Genomic DNA, 15,816 nt, shown 5'->3' on the forward strand with positions numbered 1-15,816 from the left:
GCTTTTAACAAGAAGAGTTTGTGGAACCCTGCTGATGATGGACATTTGTGTTTTTTCCAGTTTGAGACTATCATGAATAATGATGTTATAGATATTCTTATATACGATTTTTTGAAAAGCTGTTTAGTATATAACTAGGAGTGGATTTGCTGGATTAGGGATATGCTTATGTTCAACTTAAATGATTACTGCCAAATACTTTGCCAAAGTAGAACCAATTTTCATTCCTACCAACAATATGTGGACATTTGCCACTACCATACTGCCTGAATGTATAAACTGACTTGTTATCCAGTAGTATAAGTCCTTCGACTCTGTGGTTCCTCTGATTGTCCTGTATATTCTCAAAACTTTCCAAATTTCATACATACACCCAAAATCCTAGGTAAGAATTTGTTTGGAATTGCATTGAGTCTGTATAGATTAGTCTAGGGAGAACTGACATTATTGCCATATTTAATCTTTTAACCCACAAAGAAGAAAAATCTCTTAAATCTTTCAAAATACTTGTCATTGTTCTCTACTTTTCTGTATATCTATTTTGTCTATCTTTCTTTGATTCTATTAGGAGGTAGTTGGTGATGGGGGTACTATTGTATTTGATATTTAAAAAATTGTATTTTCTAATTTACTTATTGCTTATGTATAGAAACCCAATTGATCTTTATATTTTGATATTGTAGCTAAAAAAACTAGCTAAAATCATTTGAGTAGTTTTTCTGAATTATTTCCAATGTTCTAAGTAAGTAATTATTTATGTGTAAATTTGGAAAGTATTATTTTTTTATCAGAACTTAGACATTTTATTTCTTGTTATAGAAATTTCAATTTTGGGAAAGTCTTGGCTATTATTTTCAAATATTTCCTTTGCCACATTCTCTCCTTCTCTCCTTCTGGGAAGCATATGCTAAAACTTTTAACCGTGTCTCATGTTATCTTTTGATTTTGTCATATGCTCCATTTTATTTCTTCAAACTTTGATCTTGGGCTTTAATGTTTTATTGGCACATATTGAATTCTCTCTTTTCAAGTTTTTCCAATCTCTTGCTAATTTCATCCATTGAGTTCTTCATTCTATCTCATTATTTAATTATTTGGTAATATATTAATCATATTTATTTTAAAGCTCCTACTTAATTTCAATAACAATGTATCACAGATTCTACTTTTATTACCTGTTTATTTTTCTCATAGTTAAAGAAATCTTTATGTCTGGCTGTTTTTGATTAAATGTAAGCAATTGTGTATGAAATTTTGTGAAACTTAAGTCTCTGGAAGAGGTTAAAATTTCTGCAATTTCTCAGTCTCTCAACCATCATGTTTGTGTTTAGAACTGGTAAAACCAAACTAGTAACGTAATCCCCAAATATCAGGTCTATTTCTTTGGGCTTTTCTGTTCTGTTCTGTATTGCTGCCTTAATTAAAGCTCTCTAATGTCTTCAGAAGGATTTAACTCCCAACCCTCACACATACTTTTCTTCTTGATTTTAGCAGGACACAAGACTAAAACAAATTAGTCTATTCTTGTTAGGTACAACTATTTTAAATGATTTTAAATACTAAGAATAAAACCACACAAAGGATTATACTGTCTATATGCCAGACATTCTCTTGGGTGCTTTATTTCAGTTAGTCCACACATCCATTTTATGAAACTGTTCTTATTATTTTAATTTCACACATAGTAAAACCAAAGTTCATAGAGCTTAAGTAAGTTGGTGAAGGTCACATGGCTATTGGGTGGTCATTCTAAGATTTGAATTCAAGCTTATCTGATTTTTTTTTAACTTTCATAACCAGAAATAGAATTTATTTTTCTATTATATATATTTAAGGTATACAACACAATATTCTTAACTACATATTGTAATTGAAAGGAATATTACAGTTAAATTAATGTCCATTCTCTCACATAGTTAGCTTTTGTGTGTGTGCCAAGAACATAGTCTACTCTATTAGCAAATTTCTAGTATATGTTACAATATCTCTGTAGTTCTCATATTGTACATTAGTTCACTAGACTAATTCATCTTACAGTTTTGTGCTTTTTGACCTACCTCTCCCTATTATCCCTCTCCCTCTGTTGATGACCACATTCTACTCCTGATTCTATGCTTGACTTTTTTTTAATATTCCATTTATAAGTGAGATCTTGCAGAGGTTTTCTTTGTGTGTTTGGCTTATTTCAATTATGTTTTTTTAGGTCCAGCTACATTGTCTCAAATGACATGATCTCTGCTTATCTGACTGTAAACCAAAGTTTCATATAATCTCTGCTTCAGTCAAAATAGTGACTACAAAAATCACAGTTTTCACAAACTACTAGTAAGGCTCAAGATACTCTTACTGGAAAGTGGAGCATAGGCTTCAAAATTTAAAGATAATGCTTGTAACAAAAACTTGTTGTAGGGATGTCCTTAATTGGTGTGCTTTTCTGAATAATTTTGCGTTCCAGTACAATTCCTTTTAGAATTAGATGGGAGTGCAAATAGATGAATGAAAATTTCTCATGCTAAAGAGTAACAGTCCTCTCAAATATTAAATTTCTTCTTTCCTTTTGGTTCTCTTATTAAATCTACTGAGTTTTAGTTGGACACGTGGTCACTTAACTTATGAACAGATTTTTAAGGTTTCTTTGAAATTAATATGGCAATCTGTCTGTGTTCTGGGTGAAGTGATATCGTTGTGACCTCTTGATACTTTTTTCTTTGCAACCAAATGGAATGTAAAAGTTGTTGCAGGAAATGGAGTAAATATTTTAGGCTTGTTGTGGGAAACTATGACAAGAATTTACTAGCAACAAAGGAGTTGACCTTAGGCTTCTCAAACTTGAACTGTTACATGAGAGAAATAAATTACTATCTTGTTTAAGCCATAGTTATATTTGGATCTTTCTTATTGCTGAAGGAACTTATGTCACAAATACAATATTATCACTAAAGGAACAAAATAAATGGGAAAATTAGGCAAAAACAGTCAAAAATTAAATGGCACTATAGGAACTGTGTTTTGAAAGTCCAAACTTTCAAATAGAATTTGATGTTTTGGAAAATAATAGATTAACAAAAATGCAAAGGAGACACAAGTGGGTAACCAAGTGGTCTTAACTATATGGAAGAGTGCAAATTGTTGATAGAGAGGAGTGTGGTGGACAGGAAGTACAGGCTCCAACCACAAGTGGAGTTTCAGTACAGCTCAATGTTCATTTTATCCCCCTCCAGGAATAATGGGAATCCCAGTTACTTAAGTGAAAGTTCTCAAATTTTAAATGTTGATGATTGTGACCTAATGCTAGCTATCAATTCAGAATCACTGTTTCCTTCTTGCCCACTTAAAAAACCATATTCCAAGGCATGTCTTTAATGGTGGCATGTGATAGTCTTTGTCATTGGTACTATAAGTCGCTAGCTGTGAGCCAAATGATTTTTTTAAACATTTTTTTTCTTCTGCATTGTTGCTCATATGGATTTGTAAGAATTTTTTTAGATGGTGAGAATTCACCATAATTATCTGTGATAATTATAAATATTTCATCCCAATTTGACTTTTTACTTTGCTCATAGTAGTTTTGCCTTGCAAAAATGTTTTCTTTTTAGATAGTTTTCAATGTTTCTGTCATGACTCCTAGATTTTGACTCTTATTTAGAAAGTTTCTCCCTACCCTGTGATTATAAAGCAAATTTTCCATGTTACTTTATCTAATTTTATTTATAATTATGGTTTCACTTTTAGCATTGGAATCTTTGACCATCTGGAATTTATTTAATGTAATGAGGGTAAAAATGAATTAAAAAAATTTAAAGTTCCAGATGGCTTACCAGGTGTCCCCACACCATTTAAGGAGTATTTTTACCAGTTAGTTAAATCCTATGATTTACTTTCTAAAATGTTGCATAGCTTAAGGGTTATTTCTGGATGTTATTTTGTTCCATTTATCTCTATTTATTCCACATGATTTTAATTACCATAGCTCTGTTAATGTCTGATAGTAATAACTCTCCCAATTTTTGGTGAAAATGTTCATTATTCTTGCATATGACTTTTCTGTATTGACTTTAGAATCAGCAGATCAATTTTGGGAAAAAAATTGATATTTTAAAATTGGCATCTCAACTGACATGTTTTTGTTTTGATTGTTTCTCAAAATAGGGTTTTTACTTTTCTCTTTATTTAAACTTTGTGTTCTTCAGTAACAAAAATTTTCTTCGTAGACATGGTGCATATATTTCAATGTTTATTTTTAGATCCCCTCTGCCCTCTGCTGTCCATCCTTTTTTTCTCTCCTTTCCTCTCTTTTCTCTCTCGTCATCAATCCTCCTTTTTTTTAGAAGTTCTCCCTCCTTTCTTCCTTCTTTCCTTACTTTTCCACTCCCCATTCACTTTCCTTCTTTATTTTTTACCTATTGTAAGTAGGACTTGCTCTTTCTCTGTATATATATATGTATATATACGTATATATATACACATATAGATATATAAAATCATACGGTTATCTTATAGGTCTAGCTTACACATATGAGGGGAAACATGCAACTTTTGACTTTTTGAGCTTGGCTTTGCTTAACATGATATTCTTCAGTTCCATTCATCTACCTACAAACAACATAATTTCATTCTTCTTTATGGCTGAATAAAACTCCATTGTGAATATACACTATATTTTCTTATCTGTTCTTCAGTTGTGGGGCATTTTGGCTGTTTCTAAAGCTTGGCAATTGTGAATAGTGTTGCAAGTGGCTCTACTGTATCTTGGTGCACATTCCTCCAGGTATATGTCTAGAAGTGGTATGGCTGAATCATATGGTAGTTCTGTTGTTAATTTCTTGATGGACCTCCATACTGCTTTCCATAGTGGTTGCACTAATTTACATTCCCACCAAAAGTGTATAAGAGTTTCCTTTTATTCAAATCCTTGTCAGCATTTGGTGTGTGTAGCCACTCTGACTGAAGTGAGATGAAATCTTATGTGTATATATTTACATTCTTGTCCCCCATGTTTTGAAAGCTTATTTTTTCATGTGCTTCCATTGTCCTGTCATATAGTCTCTGTGTATTTGCGTATATTTTAGATCTTTAATTTAAGAAGTTTTTGATTCATGGAAATATATACCATGATTTTCCTCTGTGCTGTAGAAATTTCTAAAATTTGGGGTTTTTTTCTTCTTTTTTCCTCTCATTTTTTCCCTTGATGTACAAGGGAAATGCCTTTTCTTTTTCTTTTTTTTTTTTAAAGTACTTATTTAGGGATCTCACAATTTTTATGTACAGACATTTATTTGTGGAAAGCTCTAGAGTAGAATTCAGAATAGAGTGGTTCTTATTTTAAACTTTGACATAAAGTTCCTATGACAAAGGACTTGCTTTGTGTGTGTGTGCATGTGCTTCTTCATTACCCTGTGCTCAATACAGACCACAATCTCCAGTGCTCATCATAATCCAATATGTCATTTACTGACGACAGACTCCTCTCTATAAGAATAACGTGGCCATGCATTTCCCCATTCCTTGATGTCCCTGCTATTTCATGGTGACAAATAGGATAAAAGGAAGATCTCACTAACAAGTTGGGAACTCACTACAAAGTTGGGAGTTAAAAAATAAGGGGTTACTAATTTTGATTTTTGCAGTGAAAATATTCATGGGGAAAATGCAGGTTTGGGTCAGATTTGTCCAAGGTCAAATACTTTAGTTGTCTTCTTTCAGAATCTTCCTGAAATCCTCCTGCATGCACTTTAAAAAAATTATTCATTTATTCACATGTGCATACATTGTTTGGGTCATTTCTCCCCCCTGCCCCCTCCCCCCCTTCCCCCCTCAGTTCCAGGTAGGTCCTGTTCTGCCTTTATCATTAATTTTGTTGAAGAAAAGACACACGCATAATAAGGAAGACAACATGTTTTTGCTAGTTGAGTTGAGGATTACTATATAGAAATACTCCTAACATTGCTTTCGTGTACACATGTTACCTGCATCCACTTTTTAAAACTTTACTGAGTTGGGTGCAGGTGTCTCACACCTGTAATCCTAGCTATTCAGGAGAAAGAGATCAGAAGGATTCAAAGACAGGCCCAGGAAAAAACATTTGTGAAACCTTATCTCGAAAAATCCATCACTAAAAAGGGTTGATGGAGTGGCTCAAGTGGTAAGATCATCTGCCTAGCAAACATGAGGCCCTGAGTTCAAATCTCCATGCTTCCAATAAATAGATAAAAAACTTTATTGGATTTGGTAGCTCTCCGTATTTGTTGTAGTTTCTGGTTACAGATGTTCAAATTTTATTGGAGATGTTGGTATGTATTTTGAATTATTCTTATTCTTTGGATAGTGATTTTTTTAGGCAGTGAGGGAGAATGATAAGCAGTGATATGTTACATCTTAACATTTGAAATCCATCAGGTTGAACACATTTTGTGTATTAATTTAATTGGACAGACTCATTGTACATTATAAAATAGAGCTCTATTATCATCTCTCAGATTAACTCTATTTATTATAGATACACCAGCTGTGTTCATCATAAACAAAGAAAATTTATAAATTTTGAATGAATACTTCTAGCTTGAATCCTTTTGTTATCTTTAAAAACAAATTAAGAAATAAGAATTAAATTTATTTACCTATTAAAATAACTGCTCCTCTCCTCAGGTATGCTTGGGAGCTCCTCAGGAATCCTAAGGTGTCAGATATTAAATCTGTAATGAAGCTCTCATGAAAAGCAAGCTGAAAACACAAAGGAAAAACAGTCTTTCAATTGTTGGAAAAGGGTATCTGCTTCCTCCAGAGAGACTTAAAGACAGAACTTAATTGTTTATATTAAATTGGGACCAATTAAAAAATTGGGGGATTTTTATGTGTGAACTATACTTTCCTGGCTGCTTGCAAGTTTTCTTCTACTTAGGATTTGATGCCAAAACCTAACTTTGTATCTCCAACCCAATTTTGTTTCCAACCTATGGTAATCCTTCTTCCATCCTTACTTAGCTACCATTGTTTACTCCGGTTTTCAGGGAACCAACTGATGAGATGGTGGCAAAGTAATCTCAATTTTCCTTTTGGCTATTTGGAATGCCATTGACTCAAACCGGGTGGGCTGGAGGAAGAAGATAAATGATCAATATTGAGGAAGTGGAAAATTCTAATTTTCTCTCATTTCAAGCCTTAGCTATAATTACGCTTTCTTATTATTCCTTTTTCACATTCTTTCTCCATAATCTACCTTTTCACCATCACTCTTTACATTTCCTTTCAGTTTTTTCTGTAACTCTTATGGTAGGAAAGAGGGAAGGGCCACTTACAAGGTTGTTACAGATGTTGAGCACCACCAATTCAAAATTGTAATTTTCATCCTTGAGCAAATATGATGTTGACCACTTTAGTTGTGAGGCACAGATTTCTAATGTATATTTACATGCCTGTGAGATAGGAAAAGGTCAATGAAGGTCATCTGCTGTTACATAAAAAATTGTGATTTTTTTTTCTGCAAAATTAAGAAAAAGAAGAGCAAAAGGCTTACTTTTACTACTATTATCTCCTTGTCCTCTAGAAATAAGATCAAGGGCACCAAGCCTCCTAGGACTGTATGGTTCAGCATCCATGTGTATTGACTCATGTCCCTAAGTAATTCACCAAAGTGTCGGATGGCCATGCTCCGAATGCCTCTGTTACTCTGGAATATGAACACAAGAAAAGTAAAAGGCATCATGTGAGCATGATATTCATGCTGCTTTCTTTAATCAGTAGCATACATATCTGGTCTACGCATATATATACATATCTATATGTATATTAACATATACATAAAATTCTTACCATTTATTTTTAGGAAAGATTGGGTCTAGGTAGTCAGCTCTTCTTTTAATTTTGATTTTAACATAAGATTTGCTTAACTAAGGTATATAATAAGCCTACTTACCCATGAATGGAAGAAAAGATTAGGAATATACACATACACACACACACATACACACACAAAGAATACTTTCAATCTTAATAAAGAAGAAAAACCCATCATTTCAACAATATGGCTGAACCTGGAGTGTCCTCCATTATGCCATATGAAAGCAACAAGGCACAGAAAGACAATCTGTCTAAAATAGTTGGACTTGTAGAAGCAGAGAGTAGAACAATGGCTGACAGTGACTGGGGATAGGTTAGGGGTCAAAGAATGGAGGAGATGCTTACTAAAGGATACAAACTTTCATTTAGACAGGATGAATAAATGTTGAAGATCTAATGTATAGATGGTGACTATAGTTAATAATGTATTTTGTACTTGAAAATTAAGAGATTGATCTTAATATTTTCATCATAAAAATATGTCAGGTGATATATTCTCTTAATTTAATCATTTCACAATATATACATATATCAAAACATCACATTGCACAACATTAATATACATGATTTTATTTGTCAATTACACTTAATAAAGATGGGGAAGATAGTGAAACTGATTGTAAAAGGATTTATTTACCAAAATTCAGATTGTATTAAAAAAGTATAGTGTGAAAAGTGAGTTTCTTAAGTTTAGGAAGATGGTTCATATTTAATAACATCCTGAAAGTATAAACTGAAATATACTTTATAACTTGAGACTAATTCTTATATCAATACTAGAGGACTTTGCAGAATTGCATCTGAATATTGATGGAGCCCTTTGCATTTTGCCATACAACTAGATGTTCAAGAGAGGTAATTGTATTATAAAGAGTATAAAGGAGAAAAATTTCAAGCAGAACAGGAAGCTAATTTTTAAAAAGTCTAATATGTTTTAGGTTCTTTTTTCTTTTTGGTGGTGCTGGGGTTTGAATTCTGGGCCCTGCACATTCTAGGCAAGCACTTTACCACTTGAGCCGTATCTCCAACCCTCATCTTCTAGTTTGGAAGATATGTTTATGATCTCATCTTGAAAATATTTTTATAGAGACATACCAACGACTTTATCAGCTGTACAGGCCTTTGCAAAATATTGACTGTCTGACTCAGTTTCCTTATATTTAAACTGAGTAGCAATAACAGAGTTGCTTAGGAAATTAGGTTAGGCATATAAACCCTGCAGGAGAGTGATTCATGCATGGTATATGTTCAATACATTTTAGTCACATTATTACCACGGTGTCTTTGTGAAAACCATTTTGTCCCAAATTCCTCCTTTCTGCAATTTAAAAATATTGTTTCCTTCTTTGCTGAAATATGAATAATTAAGATACAAATTTTTGTGAGATGATTTACTATGAAATAATTCTCTGGCTTACAAACAACTTATGAAAGTCTTAAATACAGGGTGCTATAGCATACCCAGGAGTTCTTATTTATTGAAATATGTTATTCTTGTTCAAGTTTTCTGGAGCACATTTAGCACATGAGAATTTTCAAAACTCACTTCTTGTGAGATATTTTTAATTAAAATCTTACATGATAATAAAAAACATTTACTTGGGCTAGTGCACATATCAGCTCAAACTCATAGTAAACCTAGTATTGTCTCTGTTTTATGGATGGGGAAACTGATCCACCAGGAGACTGAAGAAATATCTTACAGAATCACAGCTAGTAAGAGGCAGAACAAAGATTTTAATCTAGCCAGTCTAGAAATAAGTTTAATTAACATATAACCCCTAAGCTAAGACTTTTCTTTCATCCAAGACTGAGAGTCTTCTTTGATTCTCCTTTCTTATGGACAGACTTTCCTAGATTCCCAGAGTTTAGTTTAAAATAAAAAAGAAATACCGGATGAATACTATTATCTCCAGAAAAGAAATGTGTAAACAATGGTTCTCTTTTGCTGACTTATTCTGGGATATAAGATCATTGCCTCAACTGGAGCTTCAACTGAACCACAAAACCTAATGGACTGACACTTCTAACTGGGTAACTCACATGATCCATCAGAGGACAGTAGCTGGAAGCGATTCTGGTACACAGTGAAGAGTAGGTCATCTTGTCCAGTCTGCTTAAAAGCCTTCTGAGAGTGAGTAAGGCTCTAATTACAACAGTCTTCTCTTTGGAAAGGAAGGCATCCAGGATGGATATTAATAAGCTGCAGGAATTTTCTATCTACATATAAAAGGAAGGAAATGTAGGTTTTGGGATTTTTGGAAGGACACTTGAGCTGAGATTTGGTGTGCACAGCCCTGAGTCTGGTGTGCTGACACTGGCTCACAAGAATCATTTGTCAAATTGTGAAAAATTCTGTAAACTGATTGTTTAAAAATCATTATTAAAAGATTAAATTGCATAAATTTAAAATTAACAAAACCAAAGTAATAGATACCAAAAAATGATCAATTTTTAATTCTTTTGCTGCATGTTATTATTTTATACACTCAAGATATTTATGTACTATATCTGCATGGTGGGGAATATTAAATAATGTGTCATTGTACATCTCTGCCCAATTCTGTGGTTAGTAACATCACTTTGATAGATTGAAATTAGCCATGGTGAGAATATTTACACCAGAAACATTGATATCATTTCCAGGGGTCTGGTCACTAAACACTTACCAATAAGTGTTGGCAGTATGATCTCTAAACTAGATTACAGTGACTTGTTTGGACAGCAGAACTGCTGAGCTATTGAGGCAGATCATGGAGTCAATTGCAGGTCAGAGTCAAAGAGAACAGAAGGTGAAAAACAGAAACAGGAAATACCAAAGCAAAGAAAGAAAGGCAGGAATAAAAATAACGGAAATAAATAAATGGTATCTGTCAAAATAATAAGGAGAGAAAAAAAGAAATAAGGAATATATCAATGCCCAATCTCACTTTTGTTCAGCTGGAAAGTTAAGTCTCTTTTTTAACAGTAATGAAACTTTAATACAGATCATTCCATTATTTCTCTGCCACTGTCCTACCCAGCCTTGAAACAGAATCTACCTTTCAGTTGTTAATAACATGGGGATGAGCTCAGTGCAAAACACTAAATAACTTACTAATTACTAAATGAATGAACACTGCTAAAAATTCAGTTGACTTGTATGATTTATTAAAAGCAAACAGACTAAGACTCAAGTCATTCTGAATGCAAAAATGATGGCTTTAAGCTTTTAGAGACTATGCTCAAGAGAGAAGCAGCACTTTATTGTTAAATCAACAATAATTATGGAAAATTTACAGTCTCAGCCTTGTGCAAGATAGTTTAGAATATGGAATTTCAAACCATAGGGGCATGTGTGTATTTAATCAACCTGGACAGCAAGAAGTATTCACATGAGTTAGTGGGAAACAATGTCAGACAATGATTCTCAACTTTGATCTGTATTGAAGTCATCTGAGGACTTTTAAAAACACAGACTGATGGGTTCTAACCCAAAATTTCAGATTCTGTAGGCTTGGGGTGGGGCCCAACAATTTGCATTTCTAACAGGTTTCTAGATGATTTTGATGGCTTTGACTCAAAAACCATACTTGAGCATCACTGACAAAAAATACTACATAAGTAAGTGCTTATAGTTGGTATGGCTCTGAGAAGAGTGAGGTTGCTTCAGATCAGAATTTTCAGTGAAGTTAAAGTTAAGATCACTGAAAAAGGAGATAAATGTATGTATAGATGATTGAGGAAAGTGTTATAAATGGAAGAAAAGACTGCAGCAAGTGCTCCAAGATGGGAATTAATGAGTACATAAGTGAGAAATTAACTTATGTGTTCATGGTTTAGACTGGAAGAAGAGTCTGTTCAATGATCGTAAACAAATTCTGAGTTCAATGAATGATTTTATGGAAAAAATTATCTTTCCATTCAAATCAGTTTCCTCATTAAAAAATACCAGGCTTTTCCTTATTAAAATAATATCAGGCTTTGATACTGTTCTAGCTATACAGAAACTGAAAAAAAATCAATGTTTTATTGTAAAGATACAGAGCAATATCAGAATATTAGGGTATGGCTTTTATGCTGGCAGACACAAATAACACATCCATACATACTTCATTGATAACTGGTGACATGTTGGCGATTTTCTGAAGGCTCAATTTGCTAACTTCAGGATTAGAATCATTGACCCAGTTTCTGAAGAGGACCAAAAATTCTTCTGGGAATGGGTCCTTGAAGAAGTTATTCAGAATCTGAAAGAAAACAATTAATGAGTGGAGTCAGGTCAAATGCATGATTTTTGCTTGTCATAAAAGCAAGACATTTTCAGTAAAATTATAATGCAAATGCTATAGACTCCAAGTATTTGCATGTATTCCTGCATGTATTTCTGTGCTCACAGAAGGCGGAGACAGTCATCAGAATAAGAGAAGATGCTTTGCTCTATTTTTGTTTTGTTTTAATAATTAATCTCTATTGTTAGAAACTGAATGACCCAATTTAAATTCTCTTTTGGATTACAGTCAGATGAGTATATTCATATATGCTAAGAGGTAATGCCTATTATGCCCAGGGAACTGCATTAGGAAATAGGAAAGAAGTGGTGAGCAAAACAGTTTTAATCCATGACCTTCTTGATAGACTAGCTGGTGAGACTGATGCTATATAATTACACCATGCAATACACTAGTCTAAAGAAAACTGCATTGCTAACAGTATTAGGAAGGAAAGCTACAAGATGACACAAGAACATTTACAGGAGTACTGAAGTTAGATTGTAAAGAATTATTTAATTTAGAATGAAGAGTGAAATTTGGATTTGGACTTGAAAGTAGAGTTAGCATTAGATAAATAATTTGGAGAAATTAGTTCCTAGAGCCTGTGTAAAAGACCCTGAGGTAGATGGAGCAGGGCCTGCATCAGAACCTAAAAGACATGAATGAAGACAGAAGGAAAGACTGGTGGTGGTGAGGCTACAAGGAAGGTGGGGAAAGTAGCTCAAGGCCAGGCCAAGTTGAGGAGGTTTAGTCTTATTTAACAGCTAATGCCCCAAATGAAGTCATTGGCTCACAAAGATCATCATGATCCAGCTTGCAGCTGATAACTGGCAACCCAATATGCATGTTCTAAAAATCTCTTAGAAACACTATGACTGTTATATAAGCACATAAAATTCACAAAAGAATAAAAAATATGATAAAGATAGATCAAGTACATAAAAAGACAAAGCGTTAGAGAGTAAAAGAATGAAAACAAGTGCTAAAGTGAAAGTGAGGAGAGAGACAATGAATGAGAGGGGAGGAGAGGCCATACTTTCTTTTTAACAATCTTCTGAAGAACTTTCACAAAAATTAAAATACCAGGTCAAAAACTATCAATAATTTCACTAAAGCAAAACATTTAAAAAGCACTTCTTAAACCATGAAATAATAAAGTTTAAATGGAAACAAAGAAAGACTATATCAATTGAAAATTTAAGAGAATCCTCTTTCAATTTTTGGGTCAAAATCTTAAACCACAGAGGAGGTGAGATATACAAGAAGAGTTACTACAAAATAATGAAAACCAACAAAATAATACATATATATATATATGTATTGCAGTTGGAAGTTAAGTGTGTAAGTTGGGTTTATATACCTTATTTTAAAAGAAATGTAGAAAATGAACAAATTATTTCCTGAATTAAAAGAAATAAAATATCAGGAAATATGAAATAATTGTTAAAAAATCAGCATAAGGAAAAAAAATTAAGATAAAAGCACAAATCATTGAATTGGGAATCAGAAAAAACTAGATTGAATAAATCTAATGCCTTATGCTCAGATAAAAAGACATTAAAATGAACAGACTTTGACAAATATGATATAAAAAAGGACAAGCAAATGAGTAGTGAGAAAAAAAGTACAGAATAGATTAATAAGAGTGTATCCATGTGTGCAGTTCTTAACCAAAGATGAGCACAGGATCTTCCAGGGCAGCCTTTCCATAGGGCATCTGCCTAGACTTCATCCCAATCACACCCTCCAGGGGTGGACTCTGGCTTGTGTGCTTAAACATTCCTTAGTGCTTTTAATATACCTGTCTAGTTGAGATCCATTAACATATGTCAATTATCTGAAATTTGAAGTGAAATGAGTTATTTTTTAGAAAAAAAAATTACCAAAATTGAGCGAAAGAAAATTAGATAATTGAAATAGGTTAGGAACAATGGGAGACTGATAGTTAATGTGTTATTTCTGAACAGGATCAAGAACAATTTTTTTTGAGTAATTAAGGCTCAAAAACATGTAAAGACATATTTTTCCTTTGTAGTAAGTAACATGTGGTGGTAACTGGTGTCATGTGATAATTCTATTTCCCAATATTTCACTTAATGGTTTAAATATCTATTGATGACTTTTTCTTGACTCAGTTATTACTTTGAGGTTGCAAAGTCACGATTATCTCCACTTTATAGCATCCTTTTTACATAGAGTGGCTGTCATATGTCTGTTTATTTCTGTCTGTCTCTCTCTGTTTGTATCTTCTTACTTTCTTACTTTCAGTACCATCAAGGACTTATGAATAAAATTTTTTCCAACACATTTAAATCATTTACAGTTAATATTCCCTTTCATACTCAAAATTAGCCAGTAGGAGCCACTTCTTGGTTTGTGGAAAATTTAGATGTCCCAGACTTATTTTACATTTTCCTTGTCACCTGGAATCAGCCATTTCTTCAAGGAGACAGGCTTCCTTTCAGTGAGTGACAGTGTTAAGAAACCATTAGAAATGGGTTGTAGGGTTTACTTATTACTACAGGAATAACACATCTTACTGTTTTACAAGAATATCATGTCTATCTGTCCTACTCATAGCTAGGAAATACTTTTTTTCTTAAATAATAAATTCATACTGACAAATGGTGATTTTTAAAATCCAAACCTAATTTTACAGTTTATCTTAACTTTTTGCAGTTTTATGTTTGCATTACCCTTCTCTTAAGCTTATTGCTTAATAGAATTAATATATTTAGCTATTTGATTTCTGCTACATAATAAATGCCAGTTTTAAAATTGTGATATCAATATATATACCAAATAAACCTCTTCAGTAAAAATAAATATATCTTTATGGGCTTTTTTGTCCTTAGAAAAATTCTTGTTAAGTCAATTACTTGAAGTTCACAACTCACTTGAAGTAATTACATTATCTATAGGGTTAGATACAAATAAACTCCTTTGTATCAGTTTGGCTTATGATTCATTTCTTTTTTATTTCATTTTATTTTTTCACTAATAGCTATGCAAGTCAAAACTACACAAGAATGCATATTGAAGAATTTCACTTCCATCCTTATCAACCCACCCCAACTCCTCTCACCTTTTGCAAAGTAATGGTTTTCTTTAATAGTTGCTTTATCTTTTTTCTGTTCTCTCCCAAATGAAGTAAGTATACATTTTTAAATTCTTAAATTTATAAAGTGTAATAGAAATATGTAGAATTATATATAATACATAAAGCATATAAATATAGTGTGTATTTCCCAAAGTATTAGCTTATGTTCTTGCATGCTTCTATATTATAGCATATAATACATTTTTTTTCTTTGCCACCCTAGAGGTAACATCTGTGCTGTTCTGCAGATTTTTTATCCCCTGCATCTCTTTGAAATCTCTCTGCATTAGTGCATACTGATCTACCTCATTTATTTTTATGGCAACCTAGTACTTAAGTTGTGCTGATCACAGATGATTTTAACTAAGGAAGTCTTATAAAAATTTTATGTAATAGATTATTTCTAAGATCCCAAAATTATTTAATAGTACAGAAAAGATTTCAAATTACCCAATTGTTTTTAAACAATATAAATTTAATAAAATCTCATGCCAAAATTTGAGATAACATATAGTATATAATTATAGGATAAAATCACCTCTGAATATGCATGTGAAAATTACTCCCCCAACTCAGTACTGGGGATTGAATCCAAAATCTTTTTTTTTTTTTTTTAGAACTAAGGAT

The 15,816-nt window shown here is 32.6% G+C and overlaps 1 protein-coding gene across 1 annotated transcript in view; it reads right to left on the reverse strand.

The window, feature by feature from the left end:
* The window catches only part of Mroh9 (maestro heat like repeat family member 9), a 192,215-nt gene that overhangs the window by 3,093 nt on the left and 173,306 nt on the right, over window positions 1-15,816 (reverse strand). Inside the window, exons 14-18 of the mRNA XM_074044784.1 lie at window positions 11,928-12,065; window positions 9,880-10,056; window positions 7,514-7,666; window positions 7,296-7,412; window positions 6,618-6,720 (exon numbers count right to left, since the gene is read on the reverse strand). Of these exons, the coding sequence (XP_073900885.1) occupies window positions 6,618-6,720; window positions 7,296-7,412; window positions 7,514-7,666; window positions 9,880-10,056; window positions 11,928-12,065 (688 nt within the window). The remainder of the gene's footprint in view (window positions 1-6,617; window positions 6,721-7,295; window positions 7,413-7,513; window positions 7,667-9,879; window positions 10,057-11,927; window positions 12,066-15,816) is intronic.

Source organism: Castor canadensis, chromosome 11 (assembly GCF_047511655.1).
Source record: "Castor canadensis chromosome 11, mCasCan1.hap1v2, whole genome shotgun sequence".
NCBI lineage: Eukaryota > Metazoa > Chordata > Mammalia > Rodentia > Castoridae > Castor > Castor canadensis.